Source organism: Aythya marila, assembly GCF_965140915.1.
Source record: "Aythya marila genome assembly, chromosome: 2".
Lineage (NCBI taxonomy): Eukaryota > Metazoa > Chordata > Aves > Anseriformes > Anatidae > Aythya > Aythya marila.
This window is the reverse complement of record NC_139043.1, coordinates 40,441,652-40,469,098: the sequence shown is the minus strand read 5'-3', so window position 1 is coordinate 40,469,098 and position 27,447 is coordinate 40,441,652. Positions and strand designations below refer to the sequence as shown.

The 27,447-nt window shown below is 46.7% G+C and overlaps 3 protein-coding genes across 6 annotated transcripts in view; 1 reads left to right on the top strand and 2 right to left on the bottom strand.

Annotated features, from left to right (window-relative positions):
- Positions 1-606: 606 nt before the first annotated feature.
- On the bottom strand, positions 607-5,067 carry RPL15 (ribosomal protein L15). 2 transcript variants are annotated; one of them, XM_082752746.1, is made up of 4 exons: positions 4,979-5,067; positions 4,037-4,218; positions 2,902-3,038; positions 607-962 (listed from the first exon to the last, which is right to left on the bottom strand). In XM_082752746.1, exons 2-4 carry the CDS (start codon positions 4,206-4,208, stop codon positions 657-659), a joined length of 615 nt encoding a protein of 204 aa, XP_082608872.1. In that variant the 5' UTR covers positions 4,209-4,218; positions 4,979-5,067; the 3' UTR covers positions 607-656. The 2 variants fall into 2 exon arrangements, with proteins under 2 accessions (XP_082608872.1, XP_082608873.1); XM_082752747.1 differs by having other exon boundaries at positions 4,037-4,221; positions 4,979-5,033.
- Positions 5,068-5,186: 119 nt separating this feature from the next.
- On the top strand, positions 5,187-21,316 carry NKIRAS1 (NFKB inhibitor interacting Ras like 1). Of its 3 annotated transcripts, XM_082752623.1 has the most exons (5): positions 5,187-5,223; positions 5,891-6,110; positions 10,096-10,187; positions 15,660-15,901; positions 18,378-21,316. In XM_082752623.1, coding segments are annotated over exons 2-5 (576 nt in total). In that variant the 5' UTR covers positions 5,187-5,223; positions 5,891-6,108; the 3' UTR covers positions 18,618-21,316. The 3 variants fall into 3 exon arrangements, with proteins under 3 accessions (XP_082608749.1, XP_082608750.1, XP_082608751.1); XM_082752624.1 differs by lacking the exons at positions 5,187-5,223; positions 5,891-6,110 and having other exon boundaries at positions 10,105-10,183; XM_082752625.1 differs by lacking the exons at positions 5,187-5,223; positions 5,891-6,110; positions 10,096-10,187 and adding an exon at positions 14,025-14,095.
- Positions 21,317-22,561: 1,245 nt separating this feature from the next.
- LOC309874941 (ubiquitin-conjugating enzyme E2 E1) overlaps positions 22,562-27,447 on the bottom strand; it is a 44,226-nt gene continuing 39,340 nt past the window's right edge. The window contains exons 5-6 of the mRNA XM_082753758.1: positions 24,317-24,464; positions 22,562-23,446 (exon numbers count right to left, since the gene is read on the bottom strand). Coding sequence (XP_082609884.1) covers positions 23,349-23,446; positions 24,317-24,464 — 246 coding nt within the window. The 3' untranslated portion in view covers positions 22,562-23,348. The remainder of the gene's footprint in view (positions 23,447-24,316; positions 24,465-27,447) is intronic.

Here is a 27,447-nt window from a genome sequence, read left to right as displayed (position 1 = left end):
GTATCAAAAGGCAGATCTAAGATACTGTCTCCAATACAAAATGAGTGGCCTGGAATACCGTACAAACTGCGTAACACCTACACTACAGAAAATATTAAAACACTGCACACCTCAACGAACAGAGCAAGCTGCGCCTTTCCATCCTGTGCTTAGGTGGTTTAGCCTATGTGTGCAGATACACAGGCTCAAGAGCTGCTTTCGCACTGAAGACATACAAAAAAACAGAACTAATAAAATAAAATTGTCATTAGTATTTAATCACCTGTAAAAAATAAACTAGCGATTTCAGTTTACATCTCATTGCACAAGATCAAAGCAGGCCTTCGGTCTAAACACAGGAAAGTGACTCCCACCTACGGGCAGTGAAGAAATATTCTCACATCAGCAAAAGAAAAGAACGTGGACAAGCCACAGAGCATTCAACTCACACTGCACAGCCTTATCCAAAGTGAAGCTCATCGCAAGGCTCCTAGGCTCGGGGGCTAGAATTTTCACAAATACCAAATGACATTTTCAAAAGAACTTTCAAAATATGGGAACAACTGAACTCCCGGAGAGCTCTACACTTCTCCGCGTAAGACAAGAAGCAGCAGAAGCACTGTTGAGTTAAATTCAAGAACCCGCTCAGCTTTATTAGATCGCTGTGTTTACAAGAACTAGCGGTAGCGGTGCAGCTGCAGGGTGTTGCGTCGCTTCCAGGCAGCGCGGCGCGAGCCACCGATGGTGTGGTGGAATTTGTGGCCCTTGCCCAGACCGCGGCTCTTCCGCCCGGCGGACGTCAGGCCACGCATCTCCCTGTGCTTGTGGACGGGCTTGGTGATCCACTGCGTGTCGGGGTTGCGCCTGATGGCCTTGTGGAAGGGGTCGATCAGGATCACTTCGAAAAACTTGTATGTGGAATCCTCTCCCACCCAGTAGGAGTTCAACACTCTCAGAGCCCCGCAGTGACGGCCAGCACGCTCCTGGAAGAAAAAATCCACGTGAAAGGCTATAAAAACACGGAGGCAGGGATACAACTTAAGAGAAGGACTTGCATAACATGCAGAAGGAGATGAGTAACTCAAACCTAAAATTTTGTAGGTGTTAGAATTTTCAATTTGCCCCAAGTGAACCTTCCCCTCCTCTTACCCCCAAACTGTACAACCTCTGGCTGCAAAAACACCAGAAAAAAGTATTGGCCAAAGAAATTTGTATTCAAAAAAATGCTGAATACCTTAGTGATACAGGTTTTACAGAATGTAATGAGGAAGGCATTTGGTTGACAAAGAGAAGAACTGCTTTGTACACAGAAGCACCCAATGAGTAAATACACAGTGAAAAACAACTTCAAGGTGGAGATGAAGACCACAAGGTAGACTTGGGGCCATGGAACAATCTTTTGTGGAAAGTTACGAAAGACTGATCCGAAGTTACAGGAGAGGAAGACATTTCTGCAGGACCTAAGCACATGCTGACAAATATGAACAAATATGAACAGCTGATGTAGCAAGTTCCACTATTCCTATCCTTGGTTATGGTTGGAAAGAAAACAGTCTTAGAGTTTAGGAAACTAAGCAGAAAATGCAAGTTCTGAAACTCAATCTGCCTCTTCTGTCAAGAAAACTCCTTATTTTACTTAACACTATCAGTGTGTCTAATCCCAGGACTTTACCATCACTGTGGGAAAGTACAAACCAACAGATCCCATTCATCTTCTATCCCAATGTGATCCCAACTTATTAGTACCGTCTTCCCCCAAACCTTAGTTGACTGTTTCCTGAATACGAAATTTATTTTCTTCAAGTCCTTGTTTTACTCCAGCACACGGCAGTGACACATACCGAACATTAAAATACCTCCCGCCCTCAACCAGCTTCTATTTGGGGATGACAGCTACAGTCACGGTTTGGCATTTCTAGAATAGTTTTATCCGAAGAATAGAAGTCTTCCAGGAGAAAGCAAGCCAGCTTTTGGACTAAAACAGAGGGTCAGTAACCTCTTGCACAAGCTGTCATCACAACTGAGCATGTGATTAGCCATCAGACATCTGGGAATGGCATATATGAAGAGCACACCGTGAACGCTCTATTTAAAAATACAGTTCTGTGTTTTAACTCATCACCTCTGTTTTAAAATAGAGTTAATGCTCTGCTTAATGATGGAAAGACAAGGAGCAGTCTTCATTCTTTTACAATGCCTCTTTTTCAGAGCGCAGCCTCGTGCTGTTCTAAGCCATGGAGTTTTATCCATAGGTGAGAGCTACAGCCCTTCATCACTACTCTTGCTGTGTCACTGCGAAATTTAACGAAGATTGCCCTGAATGAAAGCTTCCATTTTCAGTATTTTGTTTTGATTTTTTAAATTAGACTGTTTCTGGCATGCTGTTTTCAGATCCTACGACACAGCTCAGTACACTGCACAGCACTCTTACTACGTAAACAGGTGCTGCAGACTTTAAGAGAGGAACTTGCTCGTACTTCATTGAAGGACCTTTGCCGAAAGCTGGCAATACATAGATCATGGTAGGGAATGTAATGGCAGGATTTACCAATGACCCAAGTCAGGCTCTTTGTTGTATTTGCATTTTGAATCCTCATGCCTAACCCCTGGTTTTACAGGAGTTTATGCTAGTAGCACGTCTTTCCCTGCACACACTGTGCCATACTTCAGGAAGAGGAACACACTTCAACAAACCACCTCAGCAGTACTTCTGCCACCTGCTACCTGTAAAGTTGGAACAGTTTTTAGCATTTGCCTCAGTACCGCTTTTCAAAACATCCAGGTGCTCTCCTGCTATCAGCATTCAAGACTTCTACCTAACAGAAAACAGTCATTGTTTTTGTCTCGGAGTATTTTCCATTTTTACAGACTAGGCATGACCTTCGTAACCCCCATTTTCTGAGCAGTAACCAGAATACTCACCTCTGCTACGGACTGGAGGCTCCGGGCAAACTTCAGCTGGTTCACACCATGATGCACGGGTTTGCCATAGGTTGCACCTTTTGGGACAGGGCGCTTGCGGCCACCGCGGCGAACGCGGACACGGTAGATAACATACCCTAAAAGAAACGGTGACTGTCAGTGCAGGCAGTGCAAATTACGGTGAGGCAACTTAATGCCCATACTGCATTTCCAACCCATAACATTTCACAGGAAACGCTGCAAAAAAGTAGGTCACTGTACCAATAGCTGCTAAAACCTACAACTCTCGGTGACTAGCGTAGGGTGTTTTTGTTATTTCCATTGTGACTGAATAATGGAAGTGATGTATTGTTGTGACTACTTTCTAGTTCCAAACCAGAGTTTGTGGCACCTTTCCACTGTGCGCTTTGGTATGAACTAAGAACAGCTGTAGCTATATGATAACACACACAAGAAAAAACCATCCTAAACTCTCCTCATCCCAAGAAAGCAACAAAGCAGTCACCTCAGAACTAAAACGCCACACTGCAACAGCATCCATAAGGCACTGAAGTACAAGCCATACATAAACCCTGTGGAAACCTGACCACTGAAAAAGGAGGAAAGGAAACCTCACAAATGTAACAGAAGCTTAGATTCTTCACTTTTTTATTATCCTGCTTTGAAGATCTGCTCAAGTTACAGATGGATGCCCACTTTCCCTCAGTTTGTTTCACTCCCCAGTAACTTTCCTAATGACGACAGAAACTATTTTAACCTTGGCAAGCCCAGACAACTATAAGGCAGCTAACTTGTTGAGACTGCTGACAAAATCTGGCCAGAGAAAGGAACCCCCACACCCACAAATCTACTGTGCTAAAAGCACTGGTCAATATTGCAGCAATAACAGCGCAAGAGCAAGAACTGAAGTCAAGATCCACTTGATCTTCCTCTGCCTAATTGACCACAGGGGGCATGAACTCAGAATTACATGAAATAAGGTTTGGGATGTAGGCACTGCTATTGATTTAATACATTTATAACAGTATTTCATCCAGGAGATCTCAGGAGGCGTTCCAGCTTCTGATTTTGGCATTCTGCTATCAGTTAAGGAAGGAAGCAGGCTGACAGGAACGTGGTAGCTCCATCTCATTACCTTGCTTGGCCTTATATCCCAGCCTGCGAGCCTTGTCTGGCCTGGTCGGCCGGGGAGCGCGGTGCAGGGCAGAGAGCTGGCGGTACTGCCAGCAGCGCACGCGGAGGAGGAACCGCATCACGTCCGACTGCTTTTTCCTCCATAGCTCCTGGATGTACTTGTAGGCACCCATGGCTGGCTACCTGCTGAGATCGAGAGATCAATTAAAAGAGGGCAGTAATTAACATATTGAATTTGCATGTCTTCCCATAAAATGGTGCAGTATGAGGCTGTGCACGTAACACCGCTGGCACACAGTAAGCTTGGGTGCTGTTTTGTAATTGTTGGCACACTTGTTAACACGCTGGCTCCCATTTACCAGTCTGCAGTAGAACACACAGCAGTTCTGAGGAATTTTCTTCCACTTCACGTGTTCTTTAGCATCGAACTGCACAGTTAAGGAGCTGATGCCTCACGTGCTTGGGATGTCACCAACACTGACAGCTACCACCTGAACCAAGCCGTGAATGCCGCTCTTTGACGAGATGCATGACTGCGAGGGCCCTGATGTTAATTCATAACGTGGTTTAAGTATCCCTAAACGCTGAGCACCCAGACCCCAGCAGAACGCAGAGACAAACCCAACTCCATCAGATCACCACCCAATTCACCATCCAAAACCACAGCTCGCTGCACCTTTTGATGTGCCCCAGCCCTCCCCTCCCCACCCCCAGCCTCCATTCCGGGCCCCCTGCGGCCCTCCCCACCCCCGGCGCCCCGCACCCACCGAGCGCCCCGCGGCCTACCCCCACCCCTCGCCCTCCCGCAGCCCGGGGGCCCTCCGCCGGCCTGAGGCCCGCATCCCGGCCGCCGGGCAGCCCCGCCGAGCCCCGCGGGCGGCCGGATGGTTGCGGATGGGGCCCGATGGCGGCGGATGGCGGCCCGGGCCGAGCGCAGACGTACCCCGCACCCGATGGCGCCCCACGCCGGAAAGGAAGAGGCCCGCCTCCCACAACCCCCCGCGGCGGCACCGCGCTTCCGGCGGGCGGGCGCGGCGCCTGATGGGTAATGTAGTCCCCGGAGGGCCTCGCTCCGCGGCAGCCAACCCGGCCCCGCCCCCCCCGCCCCGGTGCCAGCCAATGGGAGCGAGGGGGCGGGGCCCGGCGCGGCGCGGCGCTAATGGGGGCGGCGGGGGAAGCTGAGCCCAGGTGCGCGCGCGCGCTGGGGGCGGGGGCGCGCGGGGCCGGGGGCGCGCGCGGCGCGGGCACGGCGGGGGCCGGGGGCTGGGCGGGAATGGGGGGGGGGCGGCCTCTGGAGCAGCCCCTGGGTGGGTTGGGGGAAGGGGTTGGGGCAAGGGGTTGGCACGAACACGTCCTGAGGAAGCCATCCCCCAAAAAGGAGCGCTTTGGGGTTCCTACATGTGAAAAATAATAAATAATAATAATAATAAAAATGAATGAAATGGTAAATCCTAAGGGGAAGCCCTGCTGCTGCTGTCAGCCCCCACCCCCAGGCGCTTATGTCCCTCCTGACCCCGTGCCCGGCACTGCAGGGAGCGGGGTGTGGGAGCAGGGAAGGGGCCTGGTGCCGGGGGGCTTTGTCCCAGCTGCGTGGTGACCCCTTTTCCCTTTTTTTCCCCCTTTTTTCCCCTTTTTCCCTTCCCCTTTCCCTCCCATTGCAGAGCACCCAGGCTCACACAGTTGTACCTGGTCCCACCAAGCCCCCCCCAGCTCTGGGGTGCCCCACTCATCCCCCAGAGCTGCCCCTGCTCCTGTAGGGCAGCCCCATCCGCACCCAGGCTGGCCGACACCAGACCCCAAACCCCTCTCCAACCTTCCCCTTCCCGTGCCCGTGACCCTAACGCTTTCCTTCCAGCCCCTGCGCCATGAAACCTTTAGCTCTGTGCGCCTGAGCCGGGCACCGACGGCGGCAGCCTGAAACCCTACAAGTGGCGTGGGAGGAAGCCCAAGTCCTAAAAATACCATCGCTGGGGAGGGAGCTGCGCCTCGGTGGCTCCCGCTGCCTTTTGGGGCTCTGCTGTGGGTCCCCGTGCTCAGCAGCACCCCTCCGCTGGCCCTGCTGTCCTGGGAGAGATTGATTAAGGAGGTATTGGGGAGGCATTGGGGAGGCAAGGACAATCCCCAGACATGGACTGTATATCTCGAAACAAGACACTGAAACTCATGATAAGGAAGCGGCAGACGGACAGAGAAACAAACGTAAGGACTATAAATCTCAAAACTGGACATTGGAATTCATTATAAAGATACAACAAACGGGAGAATTAGCAACAACCAGCTCTTGCAATTAAGAAACATGCCAATTCAGCAGATTCCTGACCAAAGGTGAAAAGTACACTGTGAGGAAGACTCGGGGTCTTCCTCCCAAAGACCCCTGCCCACGTTCCAAAGACCCCTGCCCACAATTCTTGGAAGGCTCTGCGCAGGCGCAAGGTGCCAAAAGGCTAATTAGCATGAGAAGCGAGGGAAGGCGGGGATAGGTAATGAATATGTATAGGTGCTTGTAGAATATTGATAGATTGATTGTATAAATTCAAGACTGCTTTCCGCTTTGGGTATGCACGATAGGTGGAGAGATCCCCCGTGCATCCAGCGCTGCAATAAAGAATATACCACTTAAAGGAATTTCGGCTTCGATCTTTGAATCAATCTTGCTGACCAGACCTTAAGGAGGAGCCCATGGAAGATGCGGAAGAAACTTGGTTCACGGATGGGAGCAGTTTTGTTATGCAAAGACAACATAAAGCTGGATATGCTATAACAACTACTCAGCAGGTAATCGAGTCTAAGCCTTTACCCCCTGGAACATCAGCTCAAAAGGCGGAGATAGTTGCTCTCATGAGAGCATTGGAACTGGCAGCGGGAAAAAGGGTAAATATTTGGACAGATTCTAAATATACATTCGGCGTGGTACATGCTCATGGAGCAATTTGGAAAGAACATGGATTGCTGACCGCTCAGTGAAAACACAAAGTATGCTGAAGAAATTTTAAAATTGTTAGAGGCTGTAAAACAACCAGAAAAGGTAGCTATCATGCATTGTCAGGGACACCAAAAGGGGAACACCGATTTTGAAATTGGAAATCGATTGGCAGAGGCTAAGCAGGCAGCTGAAATAACTGAGGTGAAGGCATTGTCTTTGATACCAGACGGTAAAATCCAAACTATATCCAAATTATACAAAAGAAGACTTCAAATTAATTGAAGATTTGAAAGGTAAAATGAAACCAGATGGATGAGTATATTTAAAAGATAACCACATAGTAATACCCTCTAGTTTGACATGGCCCATAGTTCTTACAGAACACAATAAAACGTATTGGGGAGCTGGCACACTGCATAAGAGCCTGCGTCAGACATTAGTGGGACGATATGATAAAACAAGTAACTCAACAATGTAGCATTTGTTTATACAATAACCCCAATACCAAGAATAGAATAAAATTTGGAATAATCGGTAAAGGAAATTATTCGGGGCAACAGTGGCAAATTGATTTTTCAGAACTCCCTAGAAAAGGGGGATATCATTATTACTGGTTCTGACTGACACGTTTTCAGGAAGGCCTGAAGCCTTTCCCTGTCGAACAAACAAAGCAAGAGAAGTGGTTAAAGTCTTGTTAAATGAAATAATACCATGCTTTGGGATTCTAGTAGCAATGTCTTCTGATAGAGTTTCACATTTTTGTGCACAAGTGGTACAACAGATAAGTAAGATTCTAAAGATAGATTGGCAACTGCATACTCCTTATAGACCACAGGCAAGTGGACAGGTAGAAAAATGAACCATTTAATTAAACAATAAATAGCTAAAATTGGATAAGAAGCTAATTTGTCATGGCCTCAATCCCTCCCTTTAGCATTACTTGGAATTAGAGTTAAACCTAGAATAAAAGGGAATTTGAGTCCCTTCAAAATCTTATATGGAAGGCCATAGCAATTTCTATTTAGTGGAGAGGACCTAACGCAGTTAGGATCAGAATATTTATATGCTTATATAACTGAACTTCAGAAACAATTAAATAAAGTACATAAATTTGTTTTAGGGACCAGGGCTAGAGGGTTGGATCAACCAATCCACCCCTTTAAGCTCGGGAATTATATATATATATAAAGACTTTTTCAGGACAACCCCTACAGGAAAAATGGAAGGAAAGTGGATGGGACCATACCAAGTATTACTGACAACACACACCGCCATTAAGATTAAGAAGCAAGCAGCTTGGATCCACAATTCAAGGGTGAAGAAGGTCCCGGCGAGGATATAGACCACCACTCCAATTGGACCAACAAAATTACGGTTTTCCAGATCCTAATGATTGCAGGGGTGCGGTTCTCGGATTCGGGGTGGGCAACTTGGTATGAGAACTTACACCTGACCTTAATACAAACAATTTCTCAAGTAACTAATAAGACGAACTGTTGGGTATGCACCCATCTGCCACAGCATGGGAATAAGGGTGTATCGTTAATCGGGATTCCCTCGCCTGCAAACTTATCTTGGACTAATTTGTGGGAAGACACATCTTGGGGTCGAAAATATTAAGAAGTTTTGGAACTAGAAGTTAGTAGCTTCGTGCCGTTGGAATCTTACTATGTATGTGTACAAAGGTGTAACCTGCCTAAGGGTATGGGAAAACAGCATTGTATAAATACGGATACTACTTATGTGGGAAATCAGACATCTTGTAATTGAACAATTGATATTAGTACGACTAGCGGCTGGGCAAATTCAACCAGCTGGATGGTTCCAGAAGGAAAAGGGTGGTATTGGCTATGCAATGATACAGCCCGTAAGGTCTTGCCTGAGAATTGGAAGGGAACTTGCACTCTTGGAGCGGTAGTCCCCAATATGACAGTACATGATGTAGTGCCTCGAGGTTACTTGAGAAATCATATGCGGAGAATCAGACAAAAAATTAACAATCCATTGATAGAGAGACACACCGCTTTTCATAGTTTTGTTTGATGGTTTATCCCATGGTTAGGAGTGAGTGAATTGGAAAAGGCAATAGTTAATATTTCTGCAATTATAGAGAAGTTAGAAAACAAAACTCTGGATGCTATAAAGGCTCAACAAGAAGAGATATCTAGTTTATCACAGGTAGTATTACAAAATCGGATGGCCCTAGACTTGTTACTGGCCGCTCAAGGGGGAGTCTGTACAGTAATAAACACAAGTTGTTGTGTGTATGTAGATCAGAGTGGAAGGATCTCTACCGACCTGGAAGAAATATGGAAGCAGACAAGGGTCCTACATATCAGTAAAGATGATCTTTCGTGGAGTTTTAGTGAAATATGGAATAAGTTAACCTCCTGGTTGCCCAATTTTCAATGGTTGAAACAAGTGTTCATTGCTCTAATCGCATTAGTAGTATTAGGAATATTTGTGTGCATGTTGTTTAGATGCCTGCTTTGTTGTGTTGCTGTAAATAATGAAAGTATCTGATGCAAAAGAATTTGCATGGGAAAAGAAAAGGGGGGATTGATTAAGGAGGTATTGGGGAGGCATTGGGGAGGCAAGGACAATCCCCAGACATGGACTGTATATCTCGAAACAAGACACTGAAACTCATGATAAGGAAGCGGCAGACGGACAGAGAAACAAACGTAAGGACTATAAATCTCAAAACTGGACATTGGAATTCATTATAAAGATACAACAAACGGGAGAATTAGCAACAACCAGCTCTTGCAATTAAGAAACATGCCAATTCAGCAGATTCCTGACCAAAGGTGAAAAGTACACTGTGAGGAAGACTCGGGGTCTTCCTCCCAAAGACCCCTGCCCACGTTCCAAAGACCCCTGCCCACAATTCTTGGAAGGCTCTGCGCAGGCGCAAGGTGCCAAAAGGCTAATTAGCATGAGAAGCGAGGGAAGGCGGGGATAGGTAATGAATATGTATAGGTGCTTGTAGAATATTGATAGATTGATTGTATAAATTCAAGACTGCTTTCCGCTTTGGGTATGCACGATAGGTGGAGAGATCCCCCGTGCATCCAGCGCTGCAATAAAGAATATACCACTTAAAGGAATTTCGGCTTCGATCTTTGAATCAAGATGGGGAAGGGCTACAAGGTGGTGGTGTGCGGCATGGCGTCGGTGGGAAAAACCGCAATTTTGGAGCAGCTCCTCTACGGAAAGCACACCGTGGGTGAGATATTTTTACCTCTTTTTTTTTTTTTTTTTTGGGTTGTTTCCTTTTCCAGAGTCTTGCTCTGTGCGGGCCCCGCGGAGCGGTAAGCCAGGGCCGCGAGCTGCGCGGAGGTGATGGAGGAAATGAGCGTGGTCTGGGTTCATCTCTGGGCAGTTCCTGAGGCTCGTAGTCCCTTACCGAGTTTTAAATTGGTCGTGGGAAGAGCCCTTGCCCTGATGTTGCCCATGCCAAAAAACTAGGAGTGTGCGACAAGAACCAAAGAGAAAAGCAGACGATGCGCTTGCTGCCCATTTACATAAGAAATACCTTGTTCCCCGAAGGATGCTCTCGATGCCTGAATAATAAATAATATCATGTGATTCACACAGATTGTTTAAACTTCTGTCCCACCTTCTCAAAACTTTATTTGGCTTGGTTTTGGCTAATACTTAATCAGAGAGCTGGAAAGAAAAACATCTCTGCTTTAGATCCTGTGGTTTGCTCTGGACTTCAAAGGCTGAGCTTCCCAGCTCTCAGATAAATCCTCCTGTGGAAAACAGACCTGGGACAGGGGCACGGGATGTCAGAGCCTCGCTGTGCACAAACGAAGGGAGCCGAGGGCAAAGCTGGCTCGCTTCCCTCTGTTCCTGCCTGGCTTGGATGTTAGAGGGAGGGCAGCGGTCACTGGGCTGGTGAATTGTTCTGCCAGGGGTGAATCACAGGGGCTTGACAGAGGATGCCTAGCCAAGGGACTAGGAGCTTTTCCTTGGGGCAGTGAATTAAATTAAGCGTTGGGGTGAGCCTCCGGATGAATATTGGGGTTTGGAGCACGGTGCTTGGCAGGCACTGTGCCTTTAAAATGTGTGGACGGGAGGAATTTGCTGGCAAAGCCTGACACAGAACTGTGCGCTAATGCTGTCGTTTAAGAGGAGGATTTCCTCTAACGTTGCAGCAACATCTGCTTCCAGCACCTTACCAAGACCCGTGCGCATAGCCCTGCGGAGCTCTCGGCGCCGACACTGCAAAACCTGCGGGCTGCGGGCTTTTCCCTCTGCTGCTGCCCTGATTTTCATCATCCCCGGGCCAGGCGGTGCTCTAGGGCTCTCAAGCAGTGTGAGCAAGGCCACGCTGCCTAAATCATGTTGCCTTTTGTTGCTTCCTGCCCCGTGCTCTGATCAGCGGCCGCAGCAGGGAGGATTTTCAGCCGCCTGCGCCATCAGGTGCTCTGGGGCTGGCTTGCTGCGCCTCTGTGCTTCTGGCAGAGCTGCCCCTGGGAGCCATCCTAGTGCAGGGATGGCCCCTCTGCGTTTAAAACACTATTACTAGGTCTCAACCCAGGTTTCTGAAAGCAGATGAACACCTCCTGGCTGCTGGCCCATCGGGCAGGAGGCGAGAAGGCCCCGCGGGCGCTGAAGGCCCACCCGTTTGGAGCCATGGGGCACGGCGACACGGGCACAAGCTGTACCAAAACCTGTATCAAAAAACTGCTTCCTGACTCCTGCAGCTCTGGTGCTGCTCCAAGGGCAGGGCTGACACACGTGCCAGCATCCATGGCCTCCTCGCTGTGATTCAAGGGGCGTGCTTGAATTTGGTTGCAGGCTTGGAGCTCAAGGCCTGGCGTCATCTGCTGAGGTGTCCAAGGCACCGATGGCGGGGTCTCCTCCTGGTGCTTGGTCAGGCATGAGCCTCTGCCGGTGCTGATGTGCCTCCTGCTGACTTTCCTTTAAAAGAGAGCGGTGGTACAGCTGCCATCAGGGTCGGGATTTGTGTCCTCGGAGTTTTCATGCTGCTATATAAAGCCCTTGGCTCAGAGCCCATGCCCTGGGCTGTGTGCTTGGTGGTGGTGCTGTACACCCAGTGGTACTGCGGTGGTTTTCCTAAAAAAAAATCACACCTTCAGCTCTCCCTGGCTTGTCATGGATGACGTCCCTACATGGCCAGCAGCCAGCACTCTTGCAAAGGCACAAAGATTGCTTGAACTCAAAGGGAAAAAAATACTAGGGAGGGAGGAATAGCACTGAAGAGGGAATATCCACATCCCTGTAGCATGCGAGCAACGATGTACAGTGTTTGGCTTTGTGCTAGGCTGTAGGTATTTTTCCTTGAACAGTGCTGCTGTTCAGTGATGGCTCATAAGGGGGTCTTCCTTCTGCCTTTGAAATGCCTCTGGTGCCTCGACCCATGGCAGAGCTTATCAGCTAAAGAGGAGATGAGAACTCTTCCAGTAGAAAATGCTATTTCCCTTATCGCTGCCTCCTGACTGCATAAATAGCTGGTATGGCTGTGTTCATGAGCAGCTACTTCAGATCGTCTAACTACCTGGGAGTAAAAGCACTACATGCTATTGTGATCAGAACCCATACTGAGAGAGAATTTGCCTCACTTGGTCTCAGCTTGAGGGATTTGGGGTTTTGGATGGAAGACTTCCACATTATGCATTCCTAGACCTTCGTTTCTCAAATCCAAACTATCTCCTGACAGAGCTGCAGGCAGCTTTGAAGTTTAGAAATGTGTGAAGATGGAGCTGAATGTATGTAACTGAGGGTCTCAACCGTGCCTGCTGGCTGGTGGCACCAATACTTGAACTAGCGGCTAAATCTAAACAGATCAGCTCCTGTTGTCCAGCTCCAAAGGCTTCTCCAACTCTTCTCTGAGTCATGGATCCTCTGATACGCAGTCATCTGAGATCTAAGTAAGCAAAGTCTGTCATGCTGGAGTTGTAAAAATGCAAGGAATGGCAGGTTTTAGGAGCTCTTTGCAGGGAAGAGGGAGGGAAAGGTTATGGGAGACTGAGATCTTCAAATGCACTCAGGAACACACAAGGTTTTCACTACATTTATGTAGTGAAAACAGTCCCTTGGGATCTTCTGAAACTCCATGTCTCAAAATTTTGCTCTATGTAGTATTTGCAATACCTTTGCTTTGCCTAGCTTGGCTTTGCAGTGCTCATTAGTATATTGAGCCTTTTCTTGTCTTCATCAGGAAACCACCAGGGGCTGAAACACCACTCAATTTATGACTGAGGCTTCCCCTTGCAGTTCCTCTGTGGCAGCAGTTGGTAACCTAGATGAAGACCTTTTTGCCTTTCCCAGGGCTTGCACCAGCTAAATAGGTGCTGGAAAATGGCATCTGTCTCCTGTCTACTCCTCCTTTCTCTCCTCAACATCTTTATTCTACTTACCAAAGAAACCAGGAGATTGTTCACTGCCCTGTTAGCTCCCCTTTTCCCTCACAACTTCTGGACCTGCAAGCTGGTTCCACCTGGCTGTTCCTCTGTGCCACAAGAGGAATATTTCAAAATACGCTTCTCTAAATTTAGAAAAACTGATGGCAGGAGAGAGAGTGCAAAGCCCCACGGCAGTGCTCTCCACCAGGAAAAACCTACTCGAGTTGGCAGGGCAAAACTTGCCAGCAGAAGCTGCCCTCACCCATCCTGGTAGCCAAGGTGGCCTGGAGATGCCAGTGATGGGAAGGATGGGGTGGTGACGGACACTGGGCTTGCCTGGTCACTTCTGCTGCTCGTACCACTTGCCCAGCTCACCTTTGAATGGAGATCAGGAAAGTGTTGGTATGGGATGGTGCTAAGCAGGAACGTAAATATTGTGCTTCCTCCCTCAGTGTATATAGGTGAACTTTCACCTCTGGAAACTGGTACCGGTGCATGAATTCCAGGTCTTCCCCTCTGCCATTTAACGTCAAAATTTGTTGCTCTGTTCTGCTGACTTGCCTCGCAGGTCTTAATTTTTCCTCTCCATTTTCAAGAGGGATGTTAAAAGCCATAATTTTCACTGCTACTTTTATTGCCATTAGGAAGAGACTGTCACAGGAGAATGTGGATATGTTAAAGACCACTGAATTACAGCGCAGCATTTAGATGATAAAAACCTGCCCGGCGTTATTCATGGAGTCCTAAACAGAAAACTTAGGTACTTGTAGTTCATTCCTTCTTGCCAAAGTAATATTTACTGATGTTGGATACTTCCTTGACCTGTCTGCACAATGAAATGAAGCAGAGCAAGAAAAAACACAGGGCTATATCCAGAAGACCTACTTCAGTCTCTAAAAATGCCCTTCTGACACATTCTGCAGCCCACAGTGAGGGTTCACCCTTTCTCTTGTTTTGTTCTGCTCTTAGTTTTGCTCTTGCATGTTAGCAGGGCTATATTTGGAGGCAAAATAAATTAATTTGTGGCAAACCTAGTAAGAGCTTGATCTATGAAGGCTGCACAAAGAGGGGCAAAAAGAACAGCTTGTGCCACTTTCCTGCACAGGAATGCTGCATACATCACAGGGAGCGATGCGCGTGGGTGGAATTCTTTAGCTTGTTTGTCAAGGCAAAGTATTTTGAATACTGTGTCACTGAATATAGCAAAATCCTTATTTTCGCAGGCCAGATAATCCCTTGTGTTTTCATAAACAATGCGCTAATGTAGTCCCTTTTTGGCAGACAAAGAGAATAATGCAGTACTCATGGCTGTAGCCCTGCACCAGCAAGCAGTCCGTGTATACAGGAATGCAGGGCAGACAAAAAGAGGGTTGATATGAATATTTAACACTGCCTCTGACAGTAACCCAACCATACTATGCATAGTTTGTTGGGACCTGTTGTAACCTTATGGGCCTGCATCCAAGGTGACCACGAAGCTGAGATCCACGTGTTTCCAGGCTTGGCGTGGAAAATATAGTTTTAATTAGCTCAGAGTAAGGTACCTTATAGTACCTCACGTTTACCATGGGGAAAGGAAGGAAGGAGAGCCAGTATGCAGATAGTTACCATGGAGCAGGTGGTATACATGAAAGCTTGTTACCTTGTGTGTGCTCTTGCCCTGAAGTAAATGAGCTTGCTCCTATTAGCAAATCTGAGTCATGTTAAATCCCTAAGGGATGGAAAAAGCTCACTGTGTATTTGGGTAAATACATCGTGCAACTTTGCTTGCATGCAAACATCCTCTTCCCATTCTGGCTTGATTTCACTCATTGGTTAGTTGTACCACCAATGCACGTTAATTGCCAGAACTACTCTTTTGGCTCATTCTTCTGCAGTATAATCCTGCTCAGTATGAGGCTCAAGGTGTTAGTACTTGCCTCTTTGGTGTTCCTTGGCCATTCTTCCCAAAGGCTATGTTTGGGCAGGCCCCTTTGCAGCATGTGCGATGGGCGGTGGGAGGTTGGGAAACCTGAGGGAAGAGCCATTTATCTTATCCCATCCTGCATTTACATGTTGTATAGATTAATTTTACAGGCGTAATCATGTGCTCGTATACTAGATGATTGTATTTACACAGTGGCACTACTGTAAATAGCTGGCGTGGCGATCTGCGGATACAGCCCTTCATGGGCACGACAATCAAGGTCGAATCCAGGCCAAATCACCCTGGAAAAATAGGCACTGAAACCTATTGCAGGGTAAAGTTCCGCCGCACTGCGAGCAATCAGTACAGCGCTGCTGTGCTTATGCCAGCATGACCTTTCCTGCTTGATTTACAACAGGTTTAGAAGAGGGTGCCACGATGGAAGACGTGTACCTGGCGTCCGTGGAGACAGACCGGGGCGTGAAGGAACAGTTACGGCTTTATGACACCAGGGGTCTGCAGGAGGGCGTCGAGCTGCCAAAGCACTACTTCTCCGTCGCCGATGGCTTCGTTCTCGTGTATGCCGTGACCAGCCTCGAAGCCTTCCAAAGAGTTGAACTGCTCAAAAAAGAGATCGATGTCTTTAGAGATAAAAAGGAGGTAAACGCGTGGTTGCCGTAACTGCGTGGCTTATTGGCGTATCAGCGATAGGAAGCAAAGTTGCAAAGCACGGATTTTGTTCCTGTAAAACTTGCATAGTAAGGAAAACAAACGTACCTACAGCCTTGGGCGATCCAGAAAAAGGGAGCTTTCTCATGCTGGGGAAGCCTAATTCACATGCCATGCAGCTCATAAAAAAAAAAAAAAAAAGCTTTTTTTTTTTTTTCCCCTTTCTGCTTCTACTGCAACTAAAATCCAGTTAGCTGAATGCACCCGTCAGTACACTTACGACTAATAAAACATATGGTCTGCAGCAGTGCAGTTCTTACTTTTTTTTAGGCATTGTACACGGGAAGTCAAGTGCACAGAATAATATCACAAAGGGCATTATCTTTGTTTGTTTTGTATTCACGTACTCGATGGCTTACAAACTGGTGTAATTGACAGCGGGTCTCCCAGACATTAGTCAATTGGCAAAACGGCTTTAATGTATCTTAACAACCATATTGAATCAATTCAATTGTGTGAAATGACTGCTCTATTTTCCCTTAGAAAGCAGCTAGTGTTTTCAGCTGACAGTGTTCCAGCTTAGCTAAACAAATATAACGTGCACGTGGCATTAGCATTACGGCTTTTCTTACAGTATCTTTGCATTCTCTAGTAGTTTTCCCTGCTAAATGTTTTGAGCCTACAGCTCTCCAAATGTCTGTTTTATGCTGTTAAAAAAAAAAAAATAAGGTGCATAAAGAATTAATCGGATAATGGTGAGGAGAGGCTTTCCAAAGCGTAACTTGTGCAGCACTCGCAGCACACGGGGTGGTGGAGGGAGGCAGGCTCCAAGTCTGACAGCAGGCAGCCGAAAGTGCAGTCAGAGGAGAGGTATGTTAGGTGGTGGGGCTGGTGCAAGCTGCAGGCTGTCACGTATGTCAGGGGTACGGCAGCCAGTCGTGACTACCCCACAGGGCGAGGAAAGGCGGATGAGCAGGAAATTTTTGCCAGGCAGTGTGCTGTGCGAGGACCCTGATTTATTGCTTTATGGCACGTTGTAACGCAGACAGGGAGTCGCAGCGCCGGCAGGATGTCTGCCCGGGGATCTGCCCAGAAGTCTTCTCTCTCGTTGCACGCAGGTGTTTCAGAAAGCAGGCAGTTTGTCTGTCCCCTGGGAGAGTTGAAAAGCTGTGGTCCTGACTGGGGGTGACATAGCTGAAATAGCAGTGCCTGCTGTAGGCTGGGTAAATGTTTCATTCCTGTGATTTCTATTCCATACGAAATACTCTTTGAAGCAAGTAGAAGGTCACATCAGGGGTCCTTAAGATAGCCCCAGCAGCCTTAAACTCTGGGCTGTGCTGGAACACAGCCTTAACCAAATTCAGGGGGCATCTCCACATACAGAAGTGCCCCTGAGCCAGCAGGACTTCGCCTTGTGGAGCAGCAGAATCCTCTGCCATGCAGCAGCTGACAGCAAGCTCTGATGGCTGTGGGGCTTCTTCAGCACACACCTTAAAGTCTGGCCAAATTTTATACTAAATAAAGGTTGTGTTCTCTTGTACTGATGGAGCTCAACCATGGGCAAAATTCAGCTGGAGTGTGTGGTAAATGTATATGAAGATTGTAGCTTCATTCAGAGGCTTTGCAAGGGGAAAAATATCTATCTGTACATCATGGGCTGCTATAGAAAAGAAAGGGTGCCTCAGACCACACAAGAACAGGAGAAACATCTCTAGATGGAAAGAAACAGGAGCCACGCTGTAGTCAGCCTGATGAAGAGGAAAAAGCAAGCAGGTGTGGTCACAGCAAAGAAAAAAAATGCTCAGCAGGAGAGGACTTTATCACTTGGTCATTGCCAAACCACAACAGAGTGTAGAGAGGAGGCTGCAGCTTGACTAAGGGCCTTGAACTATAAATATAGGCACGGCTTCCCCTATCAGCTGATGCTGTTAGAACGTTTTTAGAAAGTGGTTAAGTTAAAATAAGCAGGAACCGTAACTCGAAGTGGCCAGCTCTCCATGCAGCACTTCTCAGAAGAGAAGCAGAGGGCAAGCCACCGAGCTCAGCTCCACTACAGGGTCTTGGTGATAGAGAAGCCACGGAGAACTACCTGAAGGGCTGCCCTGGTTAGCTAACCAGCAGCTCCTGACACTGCTTCTGGCAGGCTGGCACGGGTGCTGCTCCCACCCTGTCAGCGACTGAAGGCTGTCCACGTAGGTCCCTCTGGTGGCTCAGCTCACCTGCAGGCAGGGGAAGCCCCCTGGGCTGGGAGAGTCCTGCACGTCCTATGATTAAAGGCAGCTCCCAAGCCACAGGTAGACGAGGCCAGTGTGAATCCCAGACCTTACACTTCCCCATTATGTTCAGCTTACCTGGAGCCAGCAGTAAGTTAAGGGACAGGTCTGAGCTGTGTTGCTACTTGCCTGCTGTTTAAAGGCACTGCCAATGGTGGATGCTGTTTGTGTAAAGCTCACCCTTCTGTTTGTAGGTAACAGTTATCGTCTTGGGAAACAAAACCGACCTGCTGGAGCAAAGACAAGTGGAAACAGAAGCGGCGCAGCAATGGGCAAGGGCTGAGAAAGTGAGACTGTGGGAAGTGACCGTGACAGACCGGAAAACGCTGCTTGAGCCCTTCACCTACCTAGCCAGCAAGCTCTCCCAGTCCCAGAACAAATCAACGTTCCCCTTGCCTGGAAGGAAGAGCAAAGGGAATAACTGTGATAACTAAGCTACCTTTAATGCTGTCTGCTGCTGCCAGGTGACAGCCTAAATCCTATCTCTGCCTTTAGCTGCACATGATTTCACTTAAAGCAATAATCTCATTCAGCAATAAAATCAGCAAGCTTATGGCTGAGAGGTATCCTTGAAAAAGTCACTGATGGCAAAAGCCTTGAAAAGCACTTAGGGCTAGGAGTCACCTTCCAACAAGGGCGAGCAGGGGGGAGCAGGGAGGGCAAGAGAGGCAGGTGGTCATCCCTTCAGCAGGGGCTTTGACTGTCCCTTGATATGGCCATAGTGAGGAACACTCCTCCTGCAGATCCGTAGCCTCTTGTCACAAGTAGTACTAGCTGCAATGAAGCTTTAAATTTGGAGAGAGGGTATATTTGACACGGCAACAGGCCTTTTACCTTGACCTTAAACAGGAAGCACCCTGGCTACAGAGGTTTTTGATGCTGCAGGAGGCTCAGGTCAGGGTGTTGTTGCAGGAGTGCTAGGGCAAGAGGAAGAAATACCAGCAAATTTAGCTGCTGAAGCTCTGGCAGTGTCTGAAAAATAAACAAGAAAGGAAAAAAAAAAAAAAAAAAGGAAAAAGAAATCTTGCAGGAGATCCTAGAACAGATCAACCCTAATGTGAAGCTTGTCAGTGAAGTCTGGCAAGTAGCTTCAGGAATTTATTTGTACAAACCAGAAAAGCTCTCACAGCACTCATTAATTTAACTACGACCTGAAGGACAGCATAGCTGTAACGTGGCTTTGTCCTAGCATGTCCAGTGCAAATCAGTCACATTCACACAGGTGATAATTTTACTCAGAAATTATATGGAACAACTCTGTAAGCAGGAGGTACCTCACCGGGCTCTGCGTGGCGGGTTGTGCAATATTCCTGCCCAGCCGCAGCAACCCACGGCCCGGACAAAGCTACAGGTGAGAGAACAGCTGGTACGAAGCACTGCACTGCTTTGTGAGAAGGGGCTACCTACAAAAGCTTTACGTGCTGCATTCGGAGCTCTGTGTAGGTAAACTTGTGCTGCAGAAATCTGCCATCCTAGCTCTGTCTGCACACTACGCAAAATTGACTGTAAAGGGGCAGAGCGACTGTTCCCAGAAAGGGACCAGCTTTTGGCCTCTAACCACTTTAATACACTGAGACCAGCTTTTCTTTGTATTAGAGGGCAGGAGTGGGGCAAGGGAGTGAACCGAAGTACTCAGTTCCCTAATTTTCCACAAAATTAATGTTGTTTTGAACAAATATCGAGAATTTCATTGTGAGTCAGCAAAACCACAAGCAACATTTGCATTGTCATATCATAGCTGCTAAACAGCAAGTGTGCTTAATGATCAAAATTAGGCCGTGTGCTTACAGCACTGCTCTTCCTGAATACTAGCAAATGAACTGCCGGCATTACTAATGTCAGAGCAACTGTACAATCCACTAAAAATTAAGCAAGTATTCCTACATTTATAATGAAGGCAGACGAAACTGTTTATGTGCTTTGCTCAATGTAGTTTGGATTGCTGTGGCCATCAAGCCAGATAAGAGAGCAATTACAAATGAGCAAGCAGCTGTAATGCCCTGCTGGAAACATACAATTGTTCCCATTGCAACACAGCAGCTGAGTAAGCACTGTAGCACGACCTCCCCCAACCTGGCTAGTAATAGTCATTGTCCCCAGCGATGCTGCAGAACAACACTCCCTTCTCACTCATTTCCTACCAAACACACGTGTACTCGAGGCTTCTCCCCACCCAGAGGACTCCTCAACCTGCCTGCGTGCTTGGGAAGTGGGCTGGCTTCAGAGCAGCAGCAGCTCAGCTGTTTGCTGCAACCTTTCACCAAGGAATTGGCGACGTTCCTCCCCTTCAGCTCCACAGAACCCTTCTTCGAGAGGGGACCTGATTCAGCTGCACAGCAAACGAAACACCAGAGACCTCTGCTAGCTGCACACTGTCACCGGGGCTGGCCCTTGAGCCAAGGGAGTGTTGACAAGCAAAGCCAGTCAGAATTAACCTACGACGTGTGGAGATGGAAGACACAGAGACGACTGACTGGTTCCTGCCCAATTCTGCGCCCTGCAGACTCGCTGCCAGTGCCGCTGCTGAGACCGATGTCACCGCAGGCTGCTGGGGCCATGCCATGTGAGATCAGCTTGCTCTCTCCCCCCCCGGACAACTCAGGACTTGACATTTCAAGAAAGGCAAAAGGAAAAGGGATCTTCTGAGTGACTAAGACTGTGTTTCCAAATGGGTTATGTAAAGTCAGACATGTTATCTTTGATTTGGTTAAACTCGTTTCTAGATTATTTTGGACATCCACATAAACAACCACCACCAATCGTTTTATTTCACAGGCTTACTCCGATGCTTTTTAAGCACTCACTCAAATCAGTTGCCTGGTCTAAATACCATGCCATACCTGTGATGGAAATGGTCGTTTCTCCTCTGCAAACCATCTGCACGCAGTGGCTGGTACTGAGTCAAAATGAAACTCATTGTAGTGCAGTTTTACCTAGTGTCAATAAGTAAAATACAGCCGTACAGGGTATGCAGTAGTAGTGCATGGGCAGCATGTGTATTTTGCTCTTTGTTGTTCCACTGACTGAATGCGTCCTAAGTCACTGGGGTCATTTACCTGCTGTAAAGCTAGGCTGTCCCTTCACAAGATGATAGAGAAAAATGATTATAAAAAGAAAAATAAATAAATCAGTAAATTGAATCTCCTTTCTCTGTTTCTCTTACACTTTTGTCCTGCTGAACGCACAGTGCTCTGACCAGTCAACCCCAAATCAGCTCCAACTCCCCTGCCAGCTTCAAGATCTAATTTGGCAAGCACTGATAGCACAAAGCAAGGAGCAGACAAAAACCTACTGAGATGGGGCCACTTACTCTTAAATTCATTTCCTTCTCCCCTCTACTGTGTGAGGATGTAAGTCCCTTCCCAGAGATACTCCTGGTGTGATATACCAGGAGTACATCACCACACACCACCGATTTTCCTAGGCTGTGCCAGACAGCTGAGGGAGCTCATACACCGAAGCAGGGCTGTGACAACCGAAGGGTGTCCAGCAGCTGAGGTTAACATACTAGTACCCACAACCACCTGACCAAGGAAGGGGATCTGTACTTAAATCACTTGGGAGCAAACTAGATCTGATCTCTTCTATAGGTAGGAAGAGAAGTATATAAAGCAAATACACACACAGTTTGAAGTACAAACATATATCTGAGAGAACAGCCGGACACATAGCACTTGGAAGAATGTCGCAACGTGAAGTACTTGCCATGTGAAAATGAATCTGTACTTCCGGCCTTTACCTTAAGGGAGCGGTCAAAAATGCCGTATTCACAACTAACTACCCTATTGCCACACACTTCAGTGTAAACACTATGTCTCTAGGAGATAATCTTTGTAGCTAAAGGATCTACACATTATGCTTCCTTTACACTCCTTTAAGGAAGGTGTCTTCTGCTGGCTTCCCCGGACACTATTCTTTCTCCTCTTTCTTGTGGGAATTGACCACTCCATTAGAAAACCATGAAGACATTCTCTTCCTCTTACCTCCTGCTCATTTCCCTTCCAAATCTCTTACACTCTTGCAGCCGGACTTCCAAATAATACACCACTCCTGAAAAGCCAATGCTGTGAAAACTGGAGCTAAAAAGTAACTAGCATGGATTCTGCAGCAGGTCACCTCTTCATGGGCCGTGCCAGCCTCAATAACACCTACACAGTCAGCAGATGAAAGAGTTGTCATTCATCATATAGTTGTCCAGAAGTGTCTTCCCAAACCAGAGGCAGGCAGTGCTCTCACCTGCTCAGCTCCCTTGTTTTCATCCAGATTGTAATCCTTGAAGCGTACTGGGAGAGACTGTTCTGGCAAAGTGATAAACCAAGGTACTAAGCAGAAGTCTCTTCTTCTTACCTTTTTTTTTTGTTTTTAAACATCTTTTTATTAGCACAGTAACAAATGCAGACTTAAGTAGCCCACAACATACAACCAATCCACTGAGTGACTCCTATTCCACGCCTTACAGTTAAACAGCTTAAGGTATTTCACTACAGGTTGCCGTAAGTCCTGATTAAAACCTTTATTCTTTTCACAAAGATAGATTGGCTTATAAAATAATACATTAACTACTTCTCATTTCATATATGAGGCTATATATCCACCTCTCCGTATCACAGATCATGAGATGACAGTCTTTAAAAAGGATTTGTTAAATACCGATGTGCCCTCCATAGGGGAAAACAATCCTGACATCTTTTTACAAAAACAAAACAAAACAAACAAAACCCCAACCCAACCCAGAACAAAATAAACCCCCCAAACCAAAAACAAAACAAAAAGCAAAAAACAGTGTGTAGAGTCTTGAAAGGACTTTTACATAAACGCCAACATATGTACCTGTACAAAATTAAGCTGTTTTAATCTTTTGCATATTGCAAGCAAACTGAAAACCAAAGATGCCTAAGAAGTTTACATTCTTCTCGGTACTATATGTGAGCTAATATTGCTGAACTAATTACAGTCTTAAAATACACTATTCCCAATTCTAGCTGTCTACTGTAGCAAGATACCTTAAGTTACAACAACAAAATCTTAGGAAATAAAAGACTGAATAAAATCTGTTATAGAAATACCCTACTCTTTACCAGCACCCTCCCTCCCCCCACCCCTTCAAAATCATAAGCAGCTCTTTCCATCACAGACAAATAATGTAAGTTTGACAAAAATCCCATTTATGTAGCGTATCTTTTGGTCCATTGTCTGGCCATTCTGTCATGCTCTGCTCTGTTAGTCATATACTGGGTGGCAATACTTCCAACCAGGGGGTCAGCTGAAAAGAAAAAAAAAAAAAAAGAACTTATTTCAGACAAGTAAAGTATAAATTTAATACAAGGGAATCACTCAAGTAGACTACATTACAATAATCTAAATATACTGAACTGTTGGTCTGTATCTTCATCAATTTACGTTTATTTATGGTGACATATCGATCTATTACTTACTAAAGTAGGAAATGCCAATTAAAGTTTTAAAGAGTTTAAAAGACAACAATCTAATAGTTATTTTGCATTACTGAAATCTTTCACTGATCTATATATTTCAGGTTTATTTTACCTTTTCTAAAAGTGCCCAGGAGATAGTCATTGCTAACTGCTCTTGTATCAATACAAATCTGGCTTCTAGGAAAGATCAGATCACAGGGAGAGGTTTTATTTTTTCCAAATAGATTATTTTTATTATACATAATATAGCATGAACTATGGTGCTTTACTCATCTTTTATAGACGTAAATAGAAATATAACCCCTAGAATTGACTTTGTAAGGCACGGCCTATTTCTTTTAACTGCTGTAGATAACGGGTGGGGTTGGAGAAGCTGAGGACTACCTTTGGCATTGCTGGTTGCTGGTTTTAAATAGATGCTAGCAAGTAAAAGGCTAACCTACTGGTTTTCAGACCTGTGCTTGTGACTTTTATAGCTGTTACCAAATTACTGCACTTCTACAGAGCAGCAAAGCGTCTTTAACCCTCGCCCAAAACCAGAGGTGGTTTAGCAGGGGAAGGAGCTGTCGCCTCCAGGAGGAGAGCCAGTGACCACCTGCAGCCCCTCTCCTCACTACCCGGGCAGAAGCCACCAAGATGTGATGAGGGACGAGTTACTTTGATGGAGGGCGGGCTGCAAGGCAGCACGTGGGGCTTACCCGGGTTGCAGTCTGTGAGGAGGGAGCAGATGGAGAGGAGGACTTTAGAAATGGTTAATGCTGGGCTCCAGTTGTCTTTTAAAATGTCCAGGCAGATGACGCCTTGGCTGTTGATGTTACAGTGATAGATCCTTGTCCGGAATGTTACCTGCAAGAAACGGCGATTAGACGGAGTGCTAGCGTGACCTGCCGCCACGCATGATGTGACAATAAGCGACACCGGCCGTAATTCTGATTTGACCGCCAGCAAAAACTGATGTGGAGAGGAAAAATCAAATAAAAAACCCAACAACAGTGCCCGGCCGCCGAGCACAGGCCTTGCCCCCAGCGGGCCGGGCCCGGTCCCCGTGCCGCCGGCGCCCTCTGGCGGCCATGGGCGAGATCACAGCCGGGGTCGGGCCTACCCCGAGGAGGGCACCGGCCCTGCTCTTCCCTTCCCTGTCCTCGTCCCTTCCCGAGTGGCCTCTGCTGCCTCTGCTCCCCTCACAGCTTTCCCTGACGAGTTCTGGATTTCAGTTTCCTTCCCTCTGAGTGACTTACCGGGGCCCTCAGGACACACGGGGCTGTCTCGGCATGTCTGAGCAAAGACTCAGAAACAATAACACGTCTACAACGCCCCTGCAAAGCAATGACCACGATCCCTACCTCGTGTGCTTTTGGTCACTGTGAAACCCAGCTTTTATTTTCCCCTTTAATCATTACTAGCTTTTATCTTTCTGCTCACAGCAGCAGAGGGCCCTGGTGCTTTAACACCAACAAATTTCTCCCCGTGGGCTCCCAAACGCTTGTAAAAACCTCCAGTTACGGCAGGGTGCTGTGGAGCCGTGGCTCCTTGTTGCTTCTCAGAGCTCGCCCCGTTCAGCCCCGTCATTTGGGTTTTATTATTTTCAAATATGGGAGACGTGAATGAACCGGGCAGCGTGCCACAGAAGTTATCCGAAAGGGAAACAAAAGCACCGCACGACATTCCAGGGGAACACAATGCGACCTGCAGAAAGGCCTCATTCCGACTCGCTGGATGAACACCGACAACAAATTTGGTGGCACTTGCATGAATCAGGATTATCTGTGTGAATAAAGGTTGTCGGGTTCATGCCCTAAATCCTCAGAATTTGTCAGCTATCCACACCCACAAATTTTACTGTCTGTTTATAGGTCACAAGGGTATTTGCGAAACACATTTGGTAAGTGTGTGGTACAACAAGAACACCACACTGGTACTTTCCCTGGAGATTAGACCAGCCCACACATAAAAGTTGCCAGTCAACCCTCATTTATTTTTTTTTTTCTACAGTCTTTCTGATGCAAAAATTTGGCTCGTGACCCTCCTTCTCCCAGGCTCCGGGGGCAGGCGTGGGCTGGGGTTACACAGCTACAACACTCCAGTGCCCCTCTTTTTGTCCTGCATCTGTGCGCCGTTTGCAGGCACGCTCCCGATGCACGGAGCGCTCCAGCTATTTTTGGTCTCAGACTCGCAACTGCAGTTACTTGTCACACAGGAGACACCCACACTGCACACTTTGGGACTTTCTGCTTTGCTCCTTGCAAGTTGCTTGGATTTTAGATTAAAACAGGGAAGAAAGCAAAAAAAAAAAAAAAAAAGTACTACACACACACACACAAACTCCCAAATCCCTACACTTTTGCACATTATGGGTGGGAATAGCAAAATGTCTGTAAGAGAGCAGAGAGATGTTTGCCTCCCACACCTTCTGCAACAAGCTGCAGCTCCAAACCCAAGAAGCCCTGCTGCTGTGTATACAGGGAACCTCCGAGGTACAGCAGGTGAGATGCCAAAGCAATGTTTGTTTCTGAGATCATCTAATCCTTGTTGGAAGAGCAGCAATGACTCCCTACATTCGTGTAGAAGTCAATACACATCAGCTCAAACAGAGGGCAGCCATGACTCTGTGACACCTGCCCTTTACTTTAAGGCAAAAGTGAAGTTTGTGGCATCTGCAGTTGCTGGCAACGGCTCTGCCTTTACTTCCCATCTCTCAGCCCAGCCCACTACTTGTTCGCTATTTGATCTGCAGCTTTGGTCCCCTTCCAAGAAGGCTTCTAAATGTAGGTGAGGTAATAATTTTAACAGATTAAACACTTCCAGGACGGGAAGCATGGAGTATTTCCAAGTTGATACAATAAGGACCAAATTAACAGGGAGGTCAAGCGTTCTACTTCGTAAAGACAGAAAGTTGTTAATCCTGATTCTGAGCACAAAAGCCAAATATTCGATATTGCAGAAGGCTCTCTCTTTAGACAGTCTCTCAGTCCAGTTAACTAAAAACTGATATGTATTAAAAAAATTACAAATCACATTTGCCTCTAGGAATTAGACTTGCTTTTAAAATTTATTTTATTAGTAGTTGGGAAGGAGAAGAAAGAGAGAAAGAAAGAAAACTCCCACATATTTGCAAAACAGCCTGATTCCTAAAGGAAGCATAAGATATAATTCTTAAGGATTATACTCATGGCACCAAAATTGGTTTTCTCCAGATCTCTCCTCTGAGCTGTGCCTAACCAAAGCACTGTGGGAAAAATCGAAATTTGTTTTCACTTAAGCAGCAAGTCAGAACTGGGATGGTGTTAGACACATGTAGTCCAGCTGTTTGCCATTTGCAATTTTTGCTGATGGTACAAAAGCCAGCCATGCAGGGAACCCAAGTGGAGCCAGAAGAGGGGGGAGGAATTGCAGACCTGCTTAAAAATGAAACAAAATAATGCTTAAAGTAAATGTTAATTACACCTTAAAGAGGAAAAAAGAAAAAAGAAAAAACCCACTACCACAAACAATAACAGAAAAACCTCATGTAACTAGCAGATTCAGATCAAAACTGGGAGAAACTGAGTTACTTAGAAGGTACTGTAATGTATTCAGGGTCAAGAGAGCAGCATGTGGAAGAGCACAAAAACACAGAGTAACGGAACAATCTTTTGGAAATGTCCCACCTGAGATTACATTAATGCAGTAACTACAGAATTAAGCTCAGTATTTGAAAAGACAAAGAAGCCAATCTCAACCTTACCCTGAAGAGATAGCAGAGGTTAATTTACACAAGTGGTAAAATGGGGGTGGGGGAAGGAAGTGGTTAGAGGTTATTAATACAAATGATCAAAGCGCACACCAGGTC

Bases quoted from the DNA above. Each gene is read 5' to 3' on its own strand.
- NKIRAS1 (XM_082752623.1), top strand. The intron at 10,188-15,659 runs GTGAGATATTTT...GATTTACAACAG, and splicing joins CTACGGAAAGCACACCGTGG to GTTTAGAAGAGGGTGCCACG. The intron at 15,902-18,377 runs GTAAACGCGTGG...TTCTGTTTGTAG, and splicing joins TCTTTAGAGATAAAAAGGAG to GTAACAGTTATCGTCTTGGG.
- RPL15 (XM_082752746.1), bottom strand. From the start codon at position 4,208: ATGGGTGCCTACAAGTACATCCAGGAGCTATGGAGGAAAAAGCAGTCG. The intron at 3,039-4,036 runs GTAATGAGATGG...CGTTTCTTTTAG, and splicing joins GGGATATAAGGCCAAGCAAG to GGTATGTTATCTACCGTGTC. The intron at 963-2,901 runs GTGAGTATTCTG...TTTTTCTTCCAG, and splicing joins GCCTCCAGTCCGTAGCAGAG to GAGCGTGCTGGCCGTCACTG.